Source organism: Maniola hyperantus, chromosome 28 (assembly GCF_902806685.2).
Source record: "Maniola hyperantus chromosome 28, iAphHyp1.2, whole genome shotgun sequence".
NCBI lineage: Eukaryota > Metazoa > Arthropoda > Insecta > Lepidoptera > Nymphalidae > Maniola > Maniola hyperantus.
This window is the reverse complement of record NC_048563.1, coordinates 2,587,264-2,611,978: the sequence shown is the minus strand read 5'-3', so window position 1 is coordinate 2,611,978 and position 24,715 is coordinate 2,587,264. Positions and strand designations below refer to the sequence as shown.

Below are 24,715 nucleotides of genomic sequence, written 5' to 3'. Positions count from 1 at the left end.
TACTAGACGGATCGCGCTGAAATTCGGCGTGCTGATAGCTATTATGACGTAGGCATCCGCTAAGAAAGGATTTTTCAAAATTCAACCCCTAAAGGGGTAAAATAGGGGTTTGAAGTTTGCATGAAAGTCTGTCAGTTTTGAAGTTAGAATCGCGAAAGTTTGTAATTTACACTTATCTATCTTATCTAATACTAGCTTATGCTCGCGACTTCGTCCACGTGGACTACACAAATTTCAAACCCCTATTTCACCCCCTTAGGGATTGAATTTTCAAAAATCCTTTCTTAGCGGATGCCTACGTCATGATAGCTATCTGCATGCCAAATTTCAGCCCGATCTGTCCAGTGGTTTGAGCTGTGCGTTGATAGATCAGTCAGTCAGTCAGTCAGTCAGTCAGTCACCTTTTCGTTTTATATATTTAGATTTAAAATTTATACCCTAACCCTCTAACAAATAAACCTGGAATAGCGGTGGAATAGTTATACTCTCTTTTGTCTTTCTCTGTCATCAGTAATTTGACATTTGAAGGAAAAAGACAAAATAGAGTATAACTATTCCACCGCTATTCCAGGTTTATTTGTTAGAGGGCTAGGGTATAAAATAGGGGTTAAAAATTTGTGTAGTCCACGCGGACGAAGTCGCGGGCATAAGCTAGTCTAGTAATAAACAAAGAATTGGTTTAATTGTTGGCAGGTGTGAACTGGCGTTCCCGTCACAACTTGCAGCCCTCTCCAGGCGGCAACTGTGACCGAGCAGTAGCTGACGCCCTGGCCAAGTTGCTGCTGAAGTACCAAGTAAGTTTGCTTGTGCTATGACAACTCTCAACCCATTAATCAGCTTGATCGGAGAAACGAGATCCCGCGGACGTAGCCCGAGACGTTGGACTGACCAGATAAAAAGAAATGGTCAATGCAGAGTCACTCAACGGGCGATGAGAGAGCTATGCTTGGGGTTTGATCCAGAGTAAGACGTACGGGAACGAGCTATGATGGGCTATGATCCAGAGTAAGATGTAGAAGAACCACAGTAACTGACATAGCTCAACGGGTTGCGAATCTGAAGTTGGAGATGTCTCTCAACAAGTTCAAAGTTTTCATAAATACGATAACTTCCTATTACAATGTAAAGGATTGTTTCAAATTTAAATAATACTTTTCTTATATTTTAAATGATAAGAAAATTGGGAATGAGCTGCTTAACAGCTTTATGATAGTTCTAATAAGTTTAAGTGATTTCGTAAAGTGGTGATTATAAAAAAACCGGCCAAGTGCGAGTCACGCTTGCGCACCGAGGTTTCCGTACTACAGTCGTATTATTTCGACATTTTGCACGATAATTCAAAAACTATGATGCATAAAAATAAACAAAAATCTGTTTTAGAATGTACAGGTGAAGACCTTTCATATGATACCACACTTGATATAGTTATCTCACTTCGAAAGTTGAAAATACTAATTATTAGTTCATGACCACAATTTAATTTTTTTTTGTGTGTACTAACCCTAAATTCACGGTTTTCAGATTTTTCCCCAAATGTCAGCTATAAGATCTACCTACCTGCCAAATTTCATGATTCTAGGTCAACGGGAAGTACCCTGTAGGTTTCTTGACAGACAGACGGACAGACAGACAGACAGACAACAAAGTGATCCTATAAGGGTTCCGTTTTTCCTTTTAAGGTACGGAACCCTAAAAATGTAAGTACTTATAGGTAATATTTCGATATACCTATTGATATCATGAAATTTGGCAGGTAGGTAGATCTTCTACCTACCTGCCAAATTTCATGATTCTAGGTCAACGGGAAGTACCCTGTAGGTTTCTTGACAGACAGACAGACGGACAGACAGACAGACAGACAGACAGACAGCCAGACAGACAGACAGACAGACAACAAAGTGATCCTATAAGGGTTCCGTTTTTCCTTTTGAGGTACGGAACCCTAAAAACCGGCCAAGTGAGAGTCACGCTTGCGCACCGAGGGTTCCGTACTACAGTCGTATTATTTCGACATTTTGCACGATAATTCAAAAACTATGATGCATAAAAATAAACAAAAATCGGTTTTAGATTGCACAGGTAAAGCCCTTTCATATGATACCCCACTTGATATAGAAATCTTACTTCAAAAATTGAAATCACGTGCGGTGTTTGACCTTAAACATCGTTACAATAATGCCGTAAGCCGATTCTTGCAATAAAAGACAAATCATACCGTGAATTTACCGACACAACAGAACAATAGACCAAGACAGGTGCACACATGAAAACATAAATCAGTCACACTTATGATATCTATATACATACATACATATTATATAATATAAAAGGAAAAGCTAACTGACTGACTGATCTTATCAACGCACAGCTCAAACTATAGGACGGATCAGGCTGAAAATTTGCATGCAGATAGCTATTATGACGTTGACATCCACTAAGAAAGGATTTTTGAAATTTCAAACCCCAAGGAGGTTAAATAAGGGTTTGAAATTTGTGTACTCCACGCGGATAATGTCGCGGGTATAAGCTATTTACATTTATAAATTTTTGCCTTGGAAAATTAATACCTCACAAGGTCACATTGTGTTATGTAAAATATACCATGTATATAACGCAAATAAAATGAATATCTCTATATATAATCGCTGAATGTGGTGCTGATCGCAAATCTCGAAAACAGCTGAACCGATTTCGCTAATTCTTTTCATAATATTCCTTGAAGTACGAGGATGGTTCTTACGGAGAGAAAAACGCCGGGGCAGCTAGTAATAAATGAATATGAACCTATAGAGCCTCAATAGCTCAACTGGTAAAGGAGTGGACTGAAACCGAAAGGTCGACGGTTCAAACCCCGCCCGTTGCACTATTGTCGTACCTACTCCTAGCACAAGCTTCACGCTTAGTTGGAGAGGAAAGGGGAATATTAGTCATTTAACATGGCTAATATTCTTATTTAAAATTAAAATAAAAATGAACTGAAATTCCTATTTCTTTTACAGGGAGTCTACTCTGATTCTACAAATGATGGGACCATGCGAGCTTTAGCGTCAGCAGCGAAACTGGTGCCGTACGACAGCGCCCTGTTCGTGGTGACTGATAAAGGGGCTGGTGATCCTCAGAGACTTCCACTGGCTTTGAGAGCTTTAGTGGAGAAGAGGTTAAAGGTAAGAGCACGCTTTACAAACTTGTAGTAAGTCACAAATGTTATTTTAGACTAGTAAAAACGTAAAGGCCTAAAAGTCAATCATTGTAGCATGTGCAAATAGAAAGGGCATATCAGTTGTGAATGTAAAGATGGTGGGAACATGCGAGCTTTAGCGTCAGCAGCGAAACTGGTGCCATACGACAGCGCCCTGTTCGTGGTGACTGACAAAGGGGCTGAAGATCCTCAGAGACTGCTTCTTCCTCTTCTCAGAGCCTTGAGGGCTTTAGTAGAGAATACGTTGAAGGTAGTAGCACACTTTACATATAGCCCAGCAGCCACCGCCTATTTTTTTTAGGGATTAATAATTATGGAAGCAATTTATTTAAAAACTATAAATACGATAACTCGGATTCAACAATTATGTGATTTTTAGGTCTTTAATCTAAACTCCGCATGAAATAGAAACACGATTGGATACAATTTCCTTGTTAGAAAAAATTCCAAAAATTACTCCTTTCTAGATTTTTAACAGACTTCAAAAAAGGAGGAGGTTCTCAATTCGTCGGAATCTTTGTTTTTTATTAAAATGTATGTTCCCCGATTACTCGAAGACGTCTAGACCGATTTCGAAAATTCTTTTTGTTTGCAAGGTTATTCTTCCAAGGTGGTCCCATATAAATTTGGTGAAGATCTAATGAACATCTTCGAAGATAGACAATGGAACTCGTCAACGGATAAGAGTAAATTGCTCGCGATCAGATTTTGTTATACATATAGCTATGTACGTAAACATTTAACGTTTTTTATCTTTTCTCCCAGGTGTACACAATATGGACGGACCCGAACCACCCATCGATAGAGTCGGAACTGGCCCTCCAGGACCTGAGGAACGTGTCCTCACACACGGAGGGAGAAGTCCTGCCTTACTCTTTGCAGATCACTGTAAGTTTTAACAAATTTGTAGTTTTAAGGCCAAAACTTGATTCTTTGAACATCCGAAACGTGTCTTTTGGGACGCTTTTAATTATATTAGGTTTTTAGTGGAACTAATAAAAATATGTTATAGGACACAGACAGTTCCAGTAACCTGGCATCAGAAACTGAGCTGCAAGAGTGGGAGCCGATGCTGATGCCTGAAGCCAGGCGAGCGAGGATAACCCATCATCCGAACGTTCATGCTTTTGATGTAAGTTTAAGAGCCACCCTCACAATGGGCTGTGCGGGCAGCGGCACGCGCGGCGCGCAGTCTTAAACGCGATGCGCGCGCGAATTACCCGCTTGAAAAAGGACCCCGGATGGGTTCGAAACAAGTCGGGCTAACGTCGACTGGATACGTGAGTACAGCCGTAGAAATATCTTCTTCTAAATATATAAAAGGAAAAGGTGACTGACTGACTGATCTATCAACGCACAGCGCAAACTACTGGACGGATCGGGCTGAAATTTGGCATGCAGATAGCTATTATGACGTAGGCATCCGCTAAGAAAGGTTTTGTGAAAATTCAACTCCTAAGGGGTTGCAATAGGGGCTTGAAATTTATGTACCTAGTCCACGCGAACGAAGTCGCGTGCATAATCTAGTGTTCAATAGAAGAGAGCATTAATTAGCGGAACTTTATAATACAAAAGTGCAAGTTAAAGTTGATAACTGAAACCCGATTACGAGAAAAACTTGGGTTTCTGTTGCTTGGTTTATTTTTATTAGAATATATAAAATATCTAGCTGATGCCCGCACTTCGTACGCGTGAATTTAGGTTTCTTAAAATCCTGTGGGAACTCTTTGATTTTCCGGGATAAAAAGCCTGCGTCACTCTCCAGGTCTTTACCTATACCCATGCAAAAAATCACGTCCATCGACGTAATTGAGGGACAAACCAACAAACAAACACACTTTCACATTTATAATAAGGGTACTGATTTTTCATACATCAGGAATCGCATAAGACGGTTATCCTTAGGTTAGGTTATCAGTCAGTCATCCTCGTTAACGTGGCAAAACCTGTCGTTTAATTGATGCAATAGTAGTTATCAAAACTTATTAAGTTCTTTTTATTTGTCTAGATATTTTGCAAATGCTGTGTACACATTTTATAGATATATTTATCAGCCTGTGTTTGTCTATAAGTGTCGTAGTTTGTGTTAAATTAATGTATTGTGTGTGTTCCTAATAAATAAAATAAAATAAAATAAACCACAAAAACTGAAGCACCTACCAATTGAGGTAATAAATAAAAAGTTTATTGAATAACATCACATTTTTTCCCTCTTCATTTGCTAGAAATACCTAACAACACACTTGAATAAATCGGAAAAGCCCCTTCTAAAGATCGTTTTTAGGGCTCCGTACCTCAAAAGGAAAAAGGGTCTCCTTATAGGATCACTTCGTTGTCTGTCAAGACCTGTCAAAAGAATTAATACCTATAGGGTACTTCCCGTTGACCTAGAATCATGGGCAGTTAGCAATGTCTAGCACAAGTACCTAATGGTATGGAACCCTTCGTGTTCGAGTCCGACTCGCACTTGACCGGGCTTTTTTCTCTTCATTCGCTTCACAAACACCTAACAACACACTTGAATGAATCAGAAAAAGTCGCCTCGAAGGATCGTCTTTGACCGTGTCTTTGATTTTGGAAGAACCCACGACAGGATTTTCCCTGAAAAGGTTATAAAAATGTTTAATACTAGATGATGCCCGCGACTTTGTCCGCGTGGATTTAGGTTTTTAATAATCCCGTGGGAACTCTTTGATTTTCCGGGATAAAAAGTAGCCTATGTAAAAAGTAGCCCCGGGATGAAAGCTATCGCTGCACCAAATTTCGTAAAAATCGGTTGAACGGATAGGCCGTGAAAGGCTAGCAGACAGACAGACAGAGAGACTGACGGACAGAGAGTCAGGCACACTTGCATTTCTAATATTAGTATGGAAGTAGATAAAAAATATTATAATTAGGTATAGACATAGTTAAGTATATTATAGTAAAATTTAAAAATTGAATTTGTAATGCATGCGTCTGTGTTAGTAGTTACTAAAATGTATATATAATTAATCTTAATGTAAGTGAACAGTATGTTCTTTTTGAGAATAAATTCTTTAAACCGAAGTATAGATTGAGGATTGCAACTGGAGTATCAACTCATACATTTACTAGAATTTATTGAAGAGCTCTCTGGCGACATCTATATATATAAAAGGAAAAGGTGACTGACTGACTGACTGACTGACTGAATGACTGACTGACTGACTGACTGATCTATCAACGCACAGCTCAAACTACTGGACGGATCGGGCTGAAATTTGGCATGCAGATAGCTGTTATGACGTAGGCATCCGCTAAGAAAGGATTTTTGAAAATTCAACTCCTAAGGGGGTGAAATAGGGTTTTGAAATTTTGTAGTCCACGCGGACGAAGTCGCGAGCATAAGCTAGTTAAAAAGATAAAATATTAGGTATACACTATATATACTCGTACATGCTATAATTTTAATTTTCCTCTCGTTCTAAATATGACGATTGTGCTATTAGTGAAGAGCAATGAATAGTTCTGGTATGAGACGTCATAGGATGAATACGGAACAACCCCTTTTACCGGAACTTATCGTCTAAGCGTGCGCCCCAGGTGGGGGCGGCTGCGTCCTGCAGGGCGGGCAGCGGCTGCGATGCCGCTCGGCATCCTAAAATTTCTTGTATATATTAAGAGCTAACCGGAAAGCGGCAGGACGCAACCGCTCCCACCTGGGCCGCAGGCTAAGAGCGTTTCTGCACTCATCCGTATTCAATTCGTATCCGTGATTCTTCGAAGTGGCCGTCATACAAATACGTGTATTCGATTAGAATTTCTTGACGGATCCGTGAAATCACGGATGAGTACACAAACGCCCTTACTCCTTCCTATCCGTCACATCACCATTATGCTAGTAAGTTTTTGTAAACAATTTATCTCCCTCCACAGACTCTATTCACGAGACGTCTTAGTGAAGAAGCCATAACCCTGGGCATACCAATCGAGAACGGAGTCACTGTTCTGAGGATATTCATAGAAGGAGACGTGGACCATGCGGTTGTCTACCCACCTAATGATGGTAAGTGTCCACAACATTCGCAAGATGCGGCGGTGGTGAAGTCCTGACCCTGGTCAGTGGTCATCAGTACCCTTATTATAAATGCGAAAGTGTGTTTGTTTGTTGGTTTGTCCTTCAATCACGTCGCAACGGAGCAACGGATCGACGTGATTTTTTGCATGATTATAGTTTAAGACCTAGAGAGTGACATAGGCTACTTTTTATCCCGGAAAATCAGAGTTCCCACGGGATTTTTAAAAACCCTAATTCCACGCGGACGAAGTCGCGGGCATCAGCTAGTATCTCAATAAAGCCTTTTTACTTTACTAGGCATAAGGACGGTGACGATAGAGACCGATATACGTTGGGGTCCCAAGGTGCTGAAATGGCAATCTCACAGCGTTGGCAGACCCCTCAATACAAGGACAACCCACCACCTCCCATGGCCCCACCAACCTCGCGGTTATATGGGCGCGTGGGAGGGCGCCCGTTCGGTACTTGCTCGGTGGCTCGTTCCCAGGGCGCCTTCTTGACTCCCTACAAATTCTTTCTATCTAATCCTTGTCCCTATGACAATTATTATATATACAGATTAAATAGCTAAAAGAAGAAGGAAGCTATGATAGTCTAGTGGTTAGGACGTCCGCCTTCTAATCGGAGGTCGGGGGTTCGATCCCGGGCACGCACCTCTAACTTTTCAGAGTTACGTGCGTTTTAAGTAAACTAATATCACTTGCTTTAACGGGGAAGGAAAACATCGTGAGGAAACCTGCATGCCTGAGAGTTCTCCATAATGTTTCTCAAAGGTGTGCGTGGTAGACTATTGGCCAAAACCCTTCTCACTCTGAGAGGAAACCATGGGGAGGGTTGATCATGATGATGATGATGAGTATTTCTTCCCTTTCTGACCGGAGACTGGAGAGCGACATAGAGTAGTTAGTTAGAAAACCAAAGAGTTCCCACGGGATTTTTAAAAACCTAAAACCACACGGACAAAGTCACGGGAATAAGCTAGTCAACAATAAAACTCGCAATTTGTCCACAACAGTGGACCGTAACTCAAATCATTATCATTATAATGAATTATCGCAACAAGGTTATGTTCGAGTGTTTCGGAATTATTATCTCAACCAAGTATATCCGGAATCCGGATATATGTACCTCATATGAGACTAATGAGGTCTATCATCATCATCATCATCAACAACCAATAGACGTCCACAGCTGGACATAGGTCTCTTGTAGGGACTTCCACACGCAACGGTCTTGCGCCGCCGCCATCCAGCCGCTCCCTGCGACTCGTCTGATGTCGTCCGTCCACCTAGTGGGGGTCTTCCAACTCTGCGTCTTCCGGTGCGAGGTCGCCATTCCAGCACCTTGGGACCCCAACGTCTAACGGTTGTACGAACGGTACGGTTGAGGTCTATCAAATGATTGTTAATCGAAGAGACTTTTTAGGGGTTCCGTTCCATACCTGAAGGGTTTTATAGCCTCAATAGCTCAACCGGTAAAGGAGTGGACTGAAAACCGAAAGTTCGACGGTTCAAACCCCGCCCGTTGCACTATTGTCGTACCTACTCCTAGCACAAGCCTGACGCTTAGTTGGAGAGGAAAGGGGAATATTAGTCATTTAACATGGCTAATATTCCTTAAAAAAAAAAGCGCAAGTCCACCCACATATGGAGTACTGGTCTCACCTTTGGGCCGGAGCACCCCAGTACCAACTCCTTCCATTTGATCGGATCCAAAGGCGGGCTGTTCCACTTGTGGACGTTCCCAAACTAACCGGCTCCTTGGAAAGCTTGGAGCACCGCAGAGACGTAAGGCCTCTTTGCGTGTTCTATCGCCTCTATAATGGGGAGCGCTCTGAAGAGTTGTTTGATCTCATTCCACCCTCCATTTTCTACAACCGCACCGCACGCCACCGCAAACAATTTCACCCTCACCACCTGGGTGTCTGGTGCACTTCGACCGTCCGTTGTGCCAGATCTTTTTTTCCACGCACACGCAATCTGTGGAATCAACTCCCTTCGGCGATGATCCCATTAGATTACAACATGGGGTTATTCAATTAATCAGTACCCATCCTAGTACCTCAGTACCCATATTGTGTTTGTTTGTCCTTGAATCACGCCGCAACGGTGCGAAGGATTGACGTGATTTTGTGACCTGGAGAGTGACATAGGCTACTTTTTATCGCGGAAAATCAAAGAGTTCCCACGGGATTTTTAAAAAACCTAATTCCACGCGGACGAAGTCGCGGGCATCAGCTAGTAACTTAATAATCTTGATCATATTTTTTTTTAAGAATATTAGCCATGTTAAATGATTGATATTCCCCTTTCCTCTCCAACTAAGCGTCAAGCTTGTGCTAGGAGTAGATACGACAATAGTGCAACGGGCGGGGTTTGAATCGTCGACCTTTCGGTTTTCAGTCCACTCCTTATAAGAATATTGCTTCTAATCAATCATGTCGTCCCGTAGCACCACAAATCGACCTGTACAACCAGACGTCAGTGATGCTGTTCTCTCCAACCTCCAAGACCAACAGCCTGACTCCGAGGGATGTCTACCTCGTCTTCCCAGGAGCCACCCTGGATATTGACATGTAAGTCACTTTTTCTTAGCATTTTATTAGCGGTTAAGTGCGAGTTGGACTCACACACGAAGGGTTCCGTACCATTGTACAAGATTTTTTTTTTTGGTAATGTAAACCCAAATTCATGGTTTTCGGATTTGACCCTTTATATACTTATACTACAAGTGTACCTACTTCAAGACTTTGCTACGTGCTAAATTTCATCATTCTAGGTCAACGGGGTAAACCTATTTTTTTAACCTAAGTTTTGATTTCCTTAACGGGTCAGATAGACAACGAAGTGATCCTATAAGGATTGCATTTTTTTTTTTGAAGATATGGAACCTTAAAAATGCTTTCAAGCGCAAGACACGTTGAGATAGATAAATTCTTTATTAACACACTTTACATACAAAGTTAAATTATTTACCACAGGCCATCTAGGTAATAGATGTGAGTAAAGCAAAAGAGCAATAAAGGCGAGCGAAGCCAGCGCAATTTTTTACTTATTTTATAGATTGATGCTTACAAATCAAATATGACGGCAAGAGGTGCATCGACTGCAACTATGAGCGCAGCGAGCGCTATTTTTTACATTACGTACTGTTCGCTAGGCTGTCGGTGTTGCCAGCAGTGGTGCCCTCGATCGACACATCAGCTCTGGTGGGGATGTGGCACTTGAGCATTCGCTGCGACACCTGTGACTACACCCTGAGCGTCTCTGCGCGGACCAACCTGCATCTCTACGTGGAGCTAGAACCGAGAGGTAAGAACTTCTTTTCACGATTCGCTCGCGATTGGCAGCTAAAGTCACGAGATTTAACGGCTCTAAATTAAACTTTAAAATGTGGCTAATTCCATTGTACACAATCTCTAACCTAAACTAAAATGACACGCCTAAATCTATTGCTATCCCTTTCATAATGCTGCTCGCGGAAAAGGATGGCATTAGATTTAGACCTGTTAATTTAGTTTAGTTTAGAGATTGTGTACAAGAGAATCGGCCCCACTGTCAAACTATGTCTGTCCTTTTCATATTACATTAGTAAGAAGAGGATGCGAATGCTCTAAAATTTAGTTGTGCTCAGAATCAGTACCAATATTATTTACGGAACCTCCTTCAAAAAAACCGAGTCGTTTATGACCGCAATTTTTTGGTCCTCCATGGCGGTTATCAAAACGGGATTCGCTATAGCAAAAACATCACCCAAGTTCATTACCCGTGTATAATGTATGTATGTATGTATGTAGCTGTCAACGAAGTACCTAAAATATTCAATTAGAACTTTATTCTTACTTACATAAAGTTTAAATTTCAACAAAACTATGCACAAAAAAAAAACAAGTAGGTACCAATCTGAGCCTAATTAATGATTACATTAATTATATTTTTTCTAAACTAAGGTAAACTAGACGATGCCTGCGACTTCGCATTGAGAGAGCAAGAGAACCTTTGATTTTCCGAGACAAAAGTAGCTTAATATATATTTACCTAGCATACAAGCTATCTCTATACATTTCTTTAAAAACGGTTAAACAGATGGACCGTGAAAAGCTAGCAGACAGACAAACTGTCTGCAACTTCGCACTGATTACCTAAGATTTTTGTGAAAACCCCGTGAGAACTCTTTGATTTTCCCTGACAAAAAGTAGCCTAGGTCCGTCCCCGGGATACAAGCTATCTCTGTAAGTAGCTTGTCAAACCGTGAAAAGCTAGCAGATAGACAAACATACTTTCACATATATAATATTAGTATGTTTTTTATAAACTAGATGATTACTCCGCATTGATTAAGGTTTTTGTGAAAATCCCGTGAAAACCTTTGATTTTCCGAGACAAAAGTAGGTAGCTTAATATGTCTTTCCCTTAAACTCTTTAATTTTCCGGAATAAAAAGTAGCATATGTACTTTTACGGGGTGTAAGCTAACTCTGTACCAAATTTCATCAAAATCGGTTGAACTGTTGGGCCGTGAAACCAACTGAAGCAGACAGACAGACACACTTTCGCATTTATAATATTAGTATGGATCATCATCATGAACAACCCATCGCTGGCTCACTACAGAGCACGGGTCTCCTCTCAGAGTGAAAAGGGTTTTGGCCATTAGTCTACCAAGCTGGCCATGTGCGGATTGGTAGACTTCACACACCTTTGAGAACATTATGGAGAACTCTAAGGCATGCAGGTTTCCTCACGATGTTTTCCTTCACCGGTAAAGCAAGTGATATTTAAATAGGTACTTAAAACGCACATAGCTCCGAAAAGTTAGAGGTGCGTGCCCGGGATCGAACCCCCGACCTCCGATTAGAAGGCGGACGTCCTAACCACTAGGCTATCACAGCTAGGCTATTCCGTAAGGTACATCGTACCGGAATTAGTATAGATAGTATGGATGATAGGACTTAAATGGTGTAAAATGTAAAACATGCAATAAAACTAGAGCCTCAATAGCTCAACGGGTAAAGGAGTGGACTGAAAACCGAAAGGTCGACGGTTCAAACCCCGCCCGTTGCACTATTGTCGTACCTACTCCTAGCACAAGCTTGACGCTTAGTTGGAGGGGAATATTAGTCGTTTAACATGGCTAATATTCTTTAAAAAAAACTACTTAAGTACTTAGTAGGTAGTTACCTACTAGTAACTAATTATTTTTTGCAACTCTTTTTGTTGATACATAATTAAGTTAGGATAATCAAAACCCGAAATGTAATGAACACGCGAACGTAATTTAGTTTTTTGGAGTATTGAGCACTTATGTTACATACACTTCATTTTTAGGGTTCCGTTTCTCCAGAGAAAAAGCAACCTCACTTCGTTGTCTGTCTGTCTGTCTGACAGTGTCAAGCCTGTCAAGGGAATCAAAACCTATAGGGTACTTTATAGTACAAGTAAAGGGAAAACCCGAAAACCGGGAATAGGGTCTTGGACTGTAGTAATAAAATGATGTGATGTTTTGTGTAGCGGTAGTTTATGGGGCTTTCATTATTCAAGAGAATAATTTAACAAAAATCATGATTTTTACTCATTTTCAAATTAATAATTAACGTCACGCTGCACGCTGTACGGAAAGCGATTAATGACGTCACAAAGCGTAAACGACAAATATTTTTCAATTTTGTAAAAAAATATTTTCCCATAGAAATTACTCTATTTTTATGTAAAATAAAATTGAAAAATTTTCTGAACGTAGACATCTGCTAATAAAGATTTTGAAAATTCAACCCCTAAGTGGGTAAAATAGGTGTTAGTTTGTGTAGTCCACGCCGACGAAGTCGCGGGCATAAGCAAGTATACAATAAACAAAAGCTGCAAAATGAAACACAATAACATGCACTATAAAAATAAAATATAAATCATAAAAAATGTAACCTTTTCGATGTATCGCTGACAGGTGTCGGCCATCTTGGCAAAATGGCGACGCACTCTCTGTAGGTCAAGGGCACACGTGTTGCACATTCTCGGTTCACACAGGGGATACACCGCGTTCGAAATTCAAATATTTCGCTTTCCATCGTGACATCATAGACAATTTTGTTTTTTTACACGACTGCCAGAAAAAGGACGTATTATTTTTGACGACCTCCCTGGCGCAGTGGTGAGCGCTGTGGTCTTATTAGGGAGGTCCCGGGTTCGATTCCTGGCAGGGGTTTGTAATTTTATAATTTCTAAATTTCTGGTCTGGTCTGGTGGGAGGCTTCGGCCGTGGCTAGTTACCACCCTACTGGCAAAGCCGTGCCGCCAAGCGATTTAGCGTTCCGGTACGATGCCGTGTAGAAACCAAAGGGTTTGTCCTTCCATCACGTCGCAACTGAGCAACCGATTGACGTGATTTTTTGCGTGGGTATAGTTAAAGACATAGAGAGTGACATAAGCTACTTGTTATCCCGGTAAATCAAAGAGTTCCCACGGGATTTTTGAAAATCTAAATCCAAGCGGAGGAAGTCGCAGGCATCAAACGGCAAATAAAAATATAAAAATCCAAGGGGATTTAGGTGTTTGATTTCTTAAATGAATCATTAGTTGTGTGATGTTATTTTTAATTATTATTTCTTGTTATTTTATTAGCTAAATCGTATGTTTTAAATTTTTATATTAAGGTGTTTTAATTTTTATACGTGCAGTTCTTGCTAGAAATTAATTGTTTATTTTTAACTATGTAATTACATCCTTCATAAGTACCTATAGAATAGAATAGAATAGAATATATTTTTTGTTCAGGTAAACTTTTACAAGTGGTTTTGAATCGTGAACTAGTTTAATTTACCACTGGTTCGCAATGCCGTTCCTACCCAAGTACAGGCGTCTATTGAATTAAAAGCTTTTTTTATAAATTAAAAGAATGTTTCTTTTGATATGAAAATTGCTGTGACACACACACCAAAAAACACCACATACCGTTGTCAAATTATATCATAGACAAAGGATATAATTTTTTACACATCAACCAACACTTGGCAATGACCTCACTATTAAAAAAAACAAAAAAAAAACACAATGGCTGACACGTTTTGGCGGGAAACACTTTACGTTTAAACGACGTCTAAACTAGCGGCACGCTATGATGGCCGGTTTGACGTTTGTCCGCTCATGAAGTTCCGTATTAATTGATAACGACTTTGAAGGAAATAATTGTATTACTTTATTGACGATAGTGATGTGCAGAGATTCATAAATTTTATCGAATGTAGTTTTAGGTTTAGGACTCAAAATTTATTTATTAAATTGATTTCTTAAATGTATACAAGTGTAGAAAAATCAGTTTGCACCATTTAAGGGGTGAATGTACTTGTGAATATGAACAATTTTCACTATGTGGACAAACCTCTGAAATCGCAAAAAAATATCAATAAATTTTTAAAAATGGAATCTAATACGATCGTCACATAGGATCGCTGGCTAGCACAACTACTACCTCCGGCAAACTCGCGTCAATGCTCAATGCAAAACAAAGCAGTTTCGAATTGACGTTGCTTCGAAAAGTATAAACTGTCAGTGCAATGCGATTGTGATATAGTTTTGACCTGGCTTTGGATTTCAAATATTGATACTGCATTACTGTTGACCCTTGCTCGTTAATTTGGACTCTGTTCAAGCCCTTTGTTGTGGATTTCGTCGATATGACCGAACGTACGCAGAGAACTGTTCTAAATAGTCAGACACGTGAGTTCCTAATACGCCTTCGTAACTATTTCGATCGTGAAGCTCAAAATGGAGGGCCAATTTTACCTATAACGTCAGTGGTTGAACGCGTAGCTGATGCGCTTAATATTGGACAACGAACTGTTAGACGGATAACTAAAAAAAAATATGGCGAGACTGGCACAGAAGAAAATAAACTTCACACACCAAAAAAGAGAAAACGAGCAAAACCAGTCGTAGGCATCGATAGCTTTGATGCCGATGCTATCCGAAGACATGTTTACGGCTACTATTTACAGAAGGAGTATCCAACAAGAAAAAAGTTGGTGCATTCACTGAAGGAAGCTGGATTATTCTTCGGTGGGGAAAGTTCTTTAACGAAGATTTTGAAGACCATTGGATTTCGATACAAAAAAATGTAACAAACGCAAAATATTGATGGAAAGATTTGATATAGCGATGGCAAGGTATACTTTTTTACGGCAAGTGAAAGAAATCAAAAATTGGCAAAATGTTGTGTTCTTGGATGAAACATGGCTTAATGCTAACCATACTGTAGGCCGTTCTTGGAACGATGACACAGCAGCATCTACTTCCAAAGTTCCTGTAGGAAAAGGATCGCGACTTATAATTTGTCACGCCGGAACCATCAACGGGTTTGTCGAAGGTTCTCTCATGGCTTTTGCGTCAAAAACCACTGGAGACTATCATGAAGACATGAATGGAGAAAAGTTTACTGAATGGTTTACCTCAATGTTGTGTAGCCTCCCTGAACCATCTATTATAATTATGGACAACGCCCCATACCACTCGATGCAAATTGACAAGCCACCTGCCCAATCCCAAAAGAAAGCTGATATCGTCGCATGGCTTCGTAAAAATGGCGTAGATGCAAACATGAATATGTTAAAAGCGGAATTAGTACGTCTTTTAAAAGAAAACAAACCAACCAAGATCCGATACGTCATTGACGAAATAGCATTAGAACATGGGCACAGAGTTATACGGTTACCGCCTTACCATTGTGAGTATAATGCGATTGAGTTGGTGTGGGCTCAAATTAAGGGATATGCTGCAAGACACAATACAGAACCCCCATTTACCACAAAAAAAATGCTAAAATTATTAGAAGAAGCTTGTGAACATGTGACTAAAGGAGACTGGGAAAAGGTTGTGAATAGAACTGTTAAATTAATAAGGGAAGATTATGAAAGAGATGTGAAAATAGATAATATTATAGAAAACGAACATATAATTATTAATGTATGTGATGATAGCAGTGACGACAGTGAAAATAGTAGTATGGACGAATCTGATTAATTATGGCCTTTTGTGGCACCTTTTTCGGTATCTTTTGTATTCATATGTTTCTTGTGTGCATATAAAGTATGTATATTCATTTTCGTTCAAATATTCAGTTCGTTCAAATAAATTAAATAAACATATACATTTTTGTTTTATTAAACCTATTTAATCAGGTACAAAAACAAAACTTAATTGTTTTTTGTTCGAGAATAAATTGACATTCCACATCACTATTGTAATGTGTCAAACCGGCCATCATAGCGTGCCGCTAGTGTAACAACAAACTAAGTTTAAACGCAATCATTATTTATGAATCGTCATTTGTTATCTATAATAATATAACTTTTGTATGTAGTAGGATATACAAAAAATGACGCGACTGTATTAGGGTTCCATATTACATGGCAAAGAGAAAATGGAACTTTTAAAATTACATTTTTGTATACAATTTTTTTGTGACTAAGTATTTAATGTGATCAATTTTATGAAAACTATGTACACGTTGTTAGGTAGATCATTTTTAAAATTTATAATTTTAACAATTTTTTGTAAGTATATTTATGTTAGTTAGTACTCGTAGTTTAATTGGGCTTTATGGCCGTTCTAATTAAATAATAATAATAATAATAATAACATATTCCATGCTAATAGACAGAATTTGGCTGTACCTTTTTGTTTTTGTAAACATCTCCACTGTTTACCCATATTCGCAATAAGTTCGATTGTTTATTCGAGTTTGACACACGACCAAAAGTACTATTCGTCAGTTCAAAACTTTATTTGGCTAATTATTCGGTCTTATATTTATTATTCGTCTATTCAAACCTGCCTATTCCTCGCACTTTATTAGTTGCTCATTAAAGAACCCGACTTTGCAGCGAAGAAAATGATATTATGTAAAATTTTAACCAACTTAAAAGAAATTGTTATAATGGCTAAAGCAAGATTAAAATATTAGTATAGTTAATATCTACGTCCATTGCAATAGTTTATCAACATTATTTTTACTAATTAGGTCTCGGTGTATGTACGATAGCGCTTGTTATATACTAGACAAAATAACATAATATAATATAGTTTTATATACTAAACAGGGTTTTATGTACGAGTATATGTCGTCAATCCTATGACGCAGTTTTTTGGATTATGCACTCTGATCCTTACTCTCATATTACATTATTAGCTCAATAGATTTTTAGGGTTCCGTACCTCAAAAGGAAAAAAAGAACTCTTAAAGGACCACTTTGTTGTCTGGCTGTCCGTCGTGTCTGTCGAGAAAATCTATAGGATTATTCCCGTTGACCTAGAATCATCAAATTTGGTATGTAGGTAGGTCTTAGCACAAGTAAAGGAATAAATCCAAAAACTGTGAATTTGTGGTTACATCACAGAAAAAAAGTTAAAATGTCCTCATGAACCAAATTAGTATTTTCAATTTTCAAATTAATATAACTTATACCAAGTGGGGTATCATATGAAAGGGCTTGTACATTTGTACTTGTACATTCTAAAACAGATTTTTATTTATTTGTATGCGTCACATAGTTTTTGAATTATCGTGCAAAATGTCGAAAAAATACGACTGTAGTACGGAACCCTTATTGCGCGAGCCTGACTCGCACTTGGCCGGTTTTTTTTTTAGGTACACTAGCTTATGCTCGACTTCGTCCGCGCGTAGACTACACTACTTTCAAACCCCTATTTCACCCCCTTAGGGGTTGCATTTTCAAAAATCTTTCTGAGCAGATGCTTACATCATATTATAGCTATCTGCATGCCAAATTTTAGCTCGATCCGTCCAGTAGTTTGAGCTGTGCGTTAATAGATCAGTCAGTCACAGTCACCTTTTCCTTTTATGCATACTAATATTATAAATGCGAAAGTGTGTGTGTCTGTCTGCTAGCCTTTCACGGCCCATCTGTATAACCGATATTGGCGAAATTTGGTACAGAGATAGCTTGCATGTCGAGTAAGGACATAGGCTACTTTTATCCCGGAAAATCAAAGAATTCCGACGGGATTTTTAAAAACCTAAATCACGCGGATGAAGTCGCGGGCATCATCTAGTATATATATATAGATTCATTCATGAGAGCGCGGCGTAGGAGTCATGGAAATCCGTGTTTACCAGTGTTGTTATCTGTTATCACTTATCAGTCAAATGCGTTGTAGTGATAACCTCAGGAAACCTTTGCTGGCATCAGTTACGCTTCCGTGTTACACTGGAATAGGTACATTATGACGAACCTCCCTGGCGCAGTGGTAAGCACTGTGGTCTTATTAGTGGGAGGTCCCGGGTTCGATTCCTGGCAAGGGTTTGAAATTTTAAAATTTCTTAATTTCTGGTCTGGTCTGATGGGAGGCTTCGGCCGTGGCTAGTTACCACCCTACCGGCAAAGCCATGCCGCTCTAGCGATCTAGCGTTCCGGTACGATGCCGTGTAGAATGAACCCAAAGGGGCATGGGTTAGTAAAAAAAACTGCCATACCCCTTCCAGATTAGCCCGCTCCCATTTTTGACTGCATCATCACTTGCCACCAGGTGAGATTTCGGTCAAGGGCTAACTTGTACCTGAATTAAAAAAGCCTAGAATCAAAACCTATAGGTACTTCCCTATATTGACTATAGAACTAGGCACGGCTGAAGCCTCTCATTAGACCAGACCAGAAATTTAGAAATTATAAAATTCCAAACCCTTGTCAAGAATCGAACCCGGGACCTCCCACAGTGCTTACAACTGCGCCAGGAAGGTCGTCAAACCGGCGCGGTGATTACGTATCTCGCGACAGACTTGCGACAGCCGTAAATGTTGCGAACATTGCTGTCAAACGTCCGGCTAGAAACAGATAGCCACAGAGCAAAATAAGAAGAAGAAGAGACAGCAAATGAACTATCGCATTGCTACTGCTGTCGCGTTGCTGTCGCTACTGCAACTTTTTATGTAAAAAAAAAAAAAACACCCTGCGGGAACTGTATAGAAATTGCTATTTACAGAGATCCTCAAAGTGCGTGTGACAGGAGCAGCGGCGAGCGTCCGAGAATCGTCATTGGTGGACGAATTTGGCAATGAGTTGGCCAAACTCCCTTTTAGGTAAATTTTTTTTAAATAATTTTTCTGACCTCATAAGAAAGCTCAGAGTCACTCAGCGGGCGATGGAGAGAGCTATGTGCGGAGTTTCTCTACGTGATCAAATCAGACATGAGGAGATCCGTAGGAGAACTAGAGTAACCGACATAGCTCAACGGGTTGCGAAGCTGAAGTGGCAATGGGCAGGGCACATAGTTCGTACCACCGATAGACGTTGGGGTCCCAAGCTGGAATGGCGACCTCGCACCGGAAGACGCAGCGTTGGAAGGGACAAAACAGGGGCTTGAAATTTGTGTAATGCACGCGGAAGAAGTCGCGGGCATAAGCTAGTTTAGATAATAATTGAATTCTAATCCACAGCTACCAACCAGTGACAGACAATGATGACGACCTGGGTCCTATGGCAGATATCATCGCGGATGTCCCTCTACCCACCGTCACAGCTTCTAAGGTCTATGTGAAGATCGTTGGACGAGATATTAAAGGTAAAAAAATCAACTATATTTTTATTACGCATTCAGCAAAGTTGTTATTAGTAAAAATTTAAGTTTAGGTCATCATTATGATCAACCCATCACCGGCTCACTACAGAGCGCGGGTCTCCTTTCAGAGTGAGAATGGTTTTGGCCATAGTCTACCACGCTGGCCATGTGCGGATTGGTAGACTTCACACACCTTTGAGAACATTATGGAGAACTCTTAGGCATGCAGGTTTCATCACGATGTTTTCCTTCAACGTTAAAGCAAGTGATATTTAATTAATTAAAACGCACATAATTCCGAAAAGTTAGAGGTGCGTGCCCGGGATCGAACCCCCGACCTGCGATTAGAAGGCGGACGTCCTAACCACTAGGCTATCACTGCTGCTATCTGCTATCTAGTTTAGATACCCATCTCTAATTCTTAAAAATATGATCTTGATCTGGTCGAAATATTTTTTTTTTAAATTATTTATTATTATGATTCCAGGAGAACCTTTCGTCCGGCTAGCAGGCCCAATACACAAACCGACAGAGGTCCGAATGGGAAGATCTGCCTCCATCAGGTTCCCAGACACTGTCAACGATCTGGAGCTGATGGAGGACCTGAACAGCAAGGCTTACAACAGCAAGCTGCAGTACAATGACAGCAACCTGCTGCCGTTTGGCCAAGTCAATTCACAGGTATGAATGGATAATGACAGCAGCTTGCTGCCGTTTGGCCAAGTCAATTCACAGGTATGAGACAGCAACTTGCTGCCGTTTGGCCAAGTCCATACACAGGTATGAATGGATAATGACAGCAGCTTGCTGCCGTTTGGCCAAGTCAATTCACAGGTATGAGACAGCAACTTGCTGCCATTTGGCCAAGTCCATACACAGGTATGAATGGATAATGACAGCAGCTTGCTGCCGTTTGGCCAAGTCAATTCACAGGTATGAGACAGCAACTTGCTGCCATTTGGCCAAGTCAATTCACAGGTATGAATGGACAATGACAGCAGCTTGCTGCCGTTTGGCCAAGTCAATTCACAGGCATGAGACAGCAACTTGCTGCCATTTGGCCAAGTCCATACACATGTATGAATGGATAATGACAGCAGCTTGCTGCCGTTTGGCCAAGTCAATTCACAGGCATGAGACAGCAACTTGCTGCCATTTGGCCAAGTCAATTCACAGGTATGAATGGATAATGACAGCAGCTTGCTGCCGTTTGGCCAAGTCAATTCACAGGTATGAGACAGCAACTTGCTGCCATTTGGCCAAGTCCATACACAGGTATGAATGGATAATGACAGCAGCTTGCTGCCGTTTGGCCAAGTCAATTCACAGGTATGAGACAGCAACTTGCTGCCATTTGGCCAAGTCAATTCACAGGTATGAATGGATAATGACAGCAGCTTGCTGCCGTTTGGCCAAGTCAATTCACAGGTATGAGACAGCAACTTGCTGCCATTTGGCCAAGTCAATTCACAGGTATGAATGGATAATGACAGCAGCTTGCTGCCGTTTGGCCAAGTCAATTCACAGGTATGAGACAGCAACTTGCTGCCATTTGGCCAAGTCAATTCACAGGTATGAATGGATGATGACAGCAGCTTGCTGCCGTTTGGCCAAGTCAATTCACAGGCATGAGACAGCAACTTGCTGCCATTTGGCCAAGTCCATACACATGTATGAATGGATAATGACAGCAGCTTGCTGCCGTTTGGCCAAGTCAATTCACAGGCATGAGACAGCAACTTGCTGCCATTTGGCCAAGTCAATTCACAGGTATGAATGGATAATGACAGCAGCTTGCTGCCGTTTGGCCAAGTCAATTCACAGGTATGAGACAGCAACTTGCTGCCATTTGGCCAAGTCCATTCACAGGTATGAATGGATGATGACAGCAGCTTGCTGCCGTTTGGCCAAGTCAATTCACAGGTATGAGACAGCAACTTGCTGCCATTTGGCCAAGTCCATACACATGTATGAATGGATAATGACAGCAGCTTGCTGCCGTTTGGCCAAGTCAATTCACAGGCATGAGACAGCAACTTGCTGCCATTTGGCCAAGTCAATTCACAGGTATGAATGGATAATGACAGCAGCTTGCTGCCGTTTGGCCAAGTCAATTCACAGGTATGAGACAGCAACTTGCTGCCATTTGGCCAAGTCAATTCACAGGTATGAATGGATGATGACAGCAGCTTGCTGCCGTTTGGCCAAGTCAATTCACAGGTATGAATGGATGATGACAGCAGCTTGCTGCCGTTTGGCCAAGTCAATTCACAGGCATGAGACAGCAACTTGCTGCCATTTGGCCAAGTCCATACACATGTATGAATGGATAATGACAGCAGCTTGCTGCCGTTTGGCCAAGTCAATTCACAGGCATGAGACAGCAACTTGCTGCCATTTGGCCAAGTCAATTCACAGGTATGAATGGATAATGACAGCAGCTTGCTGCCGTTTGGCCAAGTCAATTCACAGGTATGAGACAGCAACTTGCTGCCATTTGGCCAAGTCAATTCACAGGTATGAATGGATGATGACAGCAGCTTGCTGCCGTTTGGCCAAGTCAATTCACAGGTATGAGACAGCAACTTGCTGCCATTTGGCCAAGTCCATACACATGTATGAATGGATAATGACAGCAGCTTGCTGCCGTTTGGCCAAGTCAATTCACAGGCATGAGACAGCAACTTGCTGCCATTTGGCCAAGTCAATTCACAGGTATGAATGGATAATGACAGCAGCTTGCTGCCGTTTGGCCAAGTCAATTCACAGGTATGAGACAGCAACTTGCTGCCATTTGGCCAAGTCAATTCACAGGTATGAATGGATGATGACAGCAGCTTGCTGCCGTTTGGCCAAGTCAATTCACAGGTATGAGACAGCAACTTGCTGCCATTTGGCCAAGTCAATTCACAGGTATGAATGGATGATGACAGCAGCTTGCTGCCGTTTGGCCAAGTCAATTCACAGGCATGAGACAGCAACTTGCTGCCATTTGGCCAAGTCAATTCACAGGTATGAGACAGCAACTTGCTGCCATTTGGCCAAGTCAATTCACAGGTATGAATGGATCTCTGTTTAGAGATAAGCATTTCCAATGTAACTTAATTTAACTACAATTTCGGTACATGAAAAATTAAAATAAATAAAATAAATGTATATCTAACTATTCATCATCAAGGCTGTGATAGTCTAGTGGTTAAGACATTCGCCTCCTATTCGGAGGTCAGGGGTTCGAGCCCGGGCACGCAATATATACTTACGTCCCGGAAATTGACATAGGCAACTTTCTATCCCGGAAAAGCAAAGAATTCCCATAGGATTTTTAAAAAACGCGGACGAAGTCGCGGACATCATCTAGTAACTTTAATAACCTTAACATTTTGAACAGGTGGTGAATCAAAGGGGTGCCATATTGACATCAGTTCAAATTGGCCTGAGCTCAAGACTCTACGGAGCACCGACTGATAGATTACAGGTTAGTAACAACTTTAATTTATATATAGCTGTTCGTGCTGATTCACTGACTGACTCACTCAAACATTGATCACCTCTCCTGAACATTTTTGTACGAAAAAATTTTTTTTACTGATGGTTTCGTATAGAAGACAAAAATTCATTCGGAGCACAAATAAGGAGAGAGCTGATGATTGAGGAGTATTGAAGATAGGTGGGGGGTGCTCGAGCAAATGTCACTCAAAACGTCATTCAATTGCCAATGAGCTGAAAAAAAAATTAAAATGGCGAAAAAAAGTTGGCCGCCACACAAACTTCGTCGGTGTCTATCGCGGAGAGTATAAAAGATAGAAGAGTAGTTTCTTCACAAAAGATGATCAGGATCCGAAGGTTTACGCGATAAATAAAAAAAAATCAAGATGGCGGAATTTATTTTTCCATAGAAAATGTATGGCGAATAAAGTCCACATTTTGAAAAACCAACGCCGCATGTTCGCGGACCACTTCAGTGGTCCGCGCACCCACGCACCCTACTAGTATTAATATATATTTACTAGCGACCCGCCCCGGCTTCGCACGGGTGGCAATATATAGATACTTATGTAGTGTCACTTCCTTACTAATATTATAAATGCGACCATAGAGCAGAAACAAAGAGGAGTTGGCCTAAGCAACTGTGCACTGTGATTTTCAACTAGGTCCTGACGTCATCACTGTGGGCGGGGCCTTAGTTAGTATGCTGTCTGCGTTCGTCAGGTTCACATATATTATTAGACTCGTATTATCGGTGTGTTTTCGCGTTTTTAAGAACAAAAGGATGAAGTGTTGTGTTTTATCGTGTCAAAGTTATTCAGACAGACGTTCTGATGCTATGAATGGTATCACATTTCATTTGTAAGTAATTTTATACGTAATTATTAAAATAGTTCTAGATTATTGACATCTAGTGTGAGATAGCTGAACTATGTAGTGACATTAATATATCGATGTTAGGTCGCTAAGCGAGTAGTTTTGCTACTAACCCGCAGATGGAAAATTGAGAAGTGGGCGGCGTTCCACAACCCCTCACCCCGCAAAATTTCACTCGATATTTCATAGGGAAATCTTAATACAACATCTCCTCTTTGTTTCTGCTCTATGAATGCGACCATCGCCGCCTCCGTTGCGTTTTGTTGCGCGTAATATTTGTTAATTTTCGATGGAAGCTTGATTTCTTCCGACATTTTGTTCTAATATCGTCATATTTCAACAAATTAACACAAACCAATTTTCAATTATACGTATAAACCTTCCTCTTGATCACTCTATCTATTGGTGAAAACCGCATTAAAATCCGTTGCGTAGTTTAAAAGATCTACGCGTTCATACATATAGACAGCGGGAAGCGACTTTTTTTTTTAATAGAGAAAGCGAGCAAACGAGCAGGCGGGTCACCTGATGTTAAGTGATTACCTCCGCCCAT

General features: G+C 40.6%; 2 protein-coding genes across 9 annotated transcripts in view; one reads left to right on the top strand and one right to left on the bottom strand.

Moving 5' to 3' along the window:
* PAPLA1 (Phosphatidic Acid Phospholipase A1) overlaps positions 1-24,715 on the bottom strand; it is a 109,617-nt gene that overhangs the window by 71,825 nt on the left and 13,077 nt on the right. Inside the window, exon 1 of one of the 5 annotated variants that reach the window (XM_069508334.1) lies at positions 13,156-13,303. The exons of the other annotated variants lie outside the window; for them this stretch is intronic. The gene's annotated coding sequence lies outside the window, so the exon portion shown is untranslated. Of the gene's footprint in view, positions 1-13,155; positions 13,304-24,715 lie in introns of those variants that run through there. 5 annotated transcript variants of the gene reach the window in all.
* The window catches only part of LOC138404444 (uncharacterized), a 50,887-nt gene that overhangs the window by 22,454 nt on the left and 3,718 nt on the right, over positions 1-24,715 (top strand). For all 4 annotated transcript variants that reach the window (XM_069508363.1, XM_069508362.1, XM_069508361.1 and 1 more), the window contains exons 5-15: positions 694-794; positions 3,000-3,164; positions 3,965-4,087; positions 4,212-4,331; positions 7,097-7,226; positions 9,690-9,813; positions 10,398-10,549; positions 19,225-19,321; positions 19,679-19,803; positions 20,288-20,481; positions 23,189-23,275. In XM_069508363.1, coding sequence (XP_069364464.1) covers positions 694-794; positions 3,000-3,164; positions 3,965-4,087; positions 4,212-4,331; positions 7,097-7,226; positions 9,690-9,813; positions 10,398-10,549; positions 19,225-19,321; positions 19,679-19,803; positions 20,288-20,481; positions 23,189-23,275 — 1,418 coding nt within the window. The remainder of the gene's footprint in view (positions 1-693; positions 795-2,999; positions 3,165-3,964; positions 4,088-4,211; positions 4,332-7,096; positions 7,227-9,689; positions 9,814-10,397; positions 10,550-19,224; positions 19,322-19,678; positions 19,804-20,287; positions 20,482-23,188; positions 23,276-24,715) is intronic.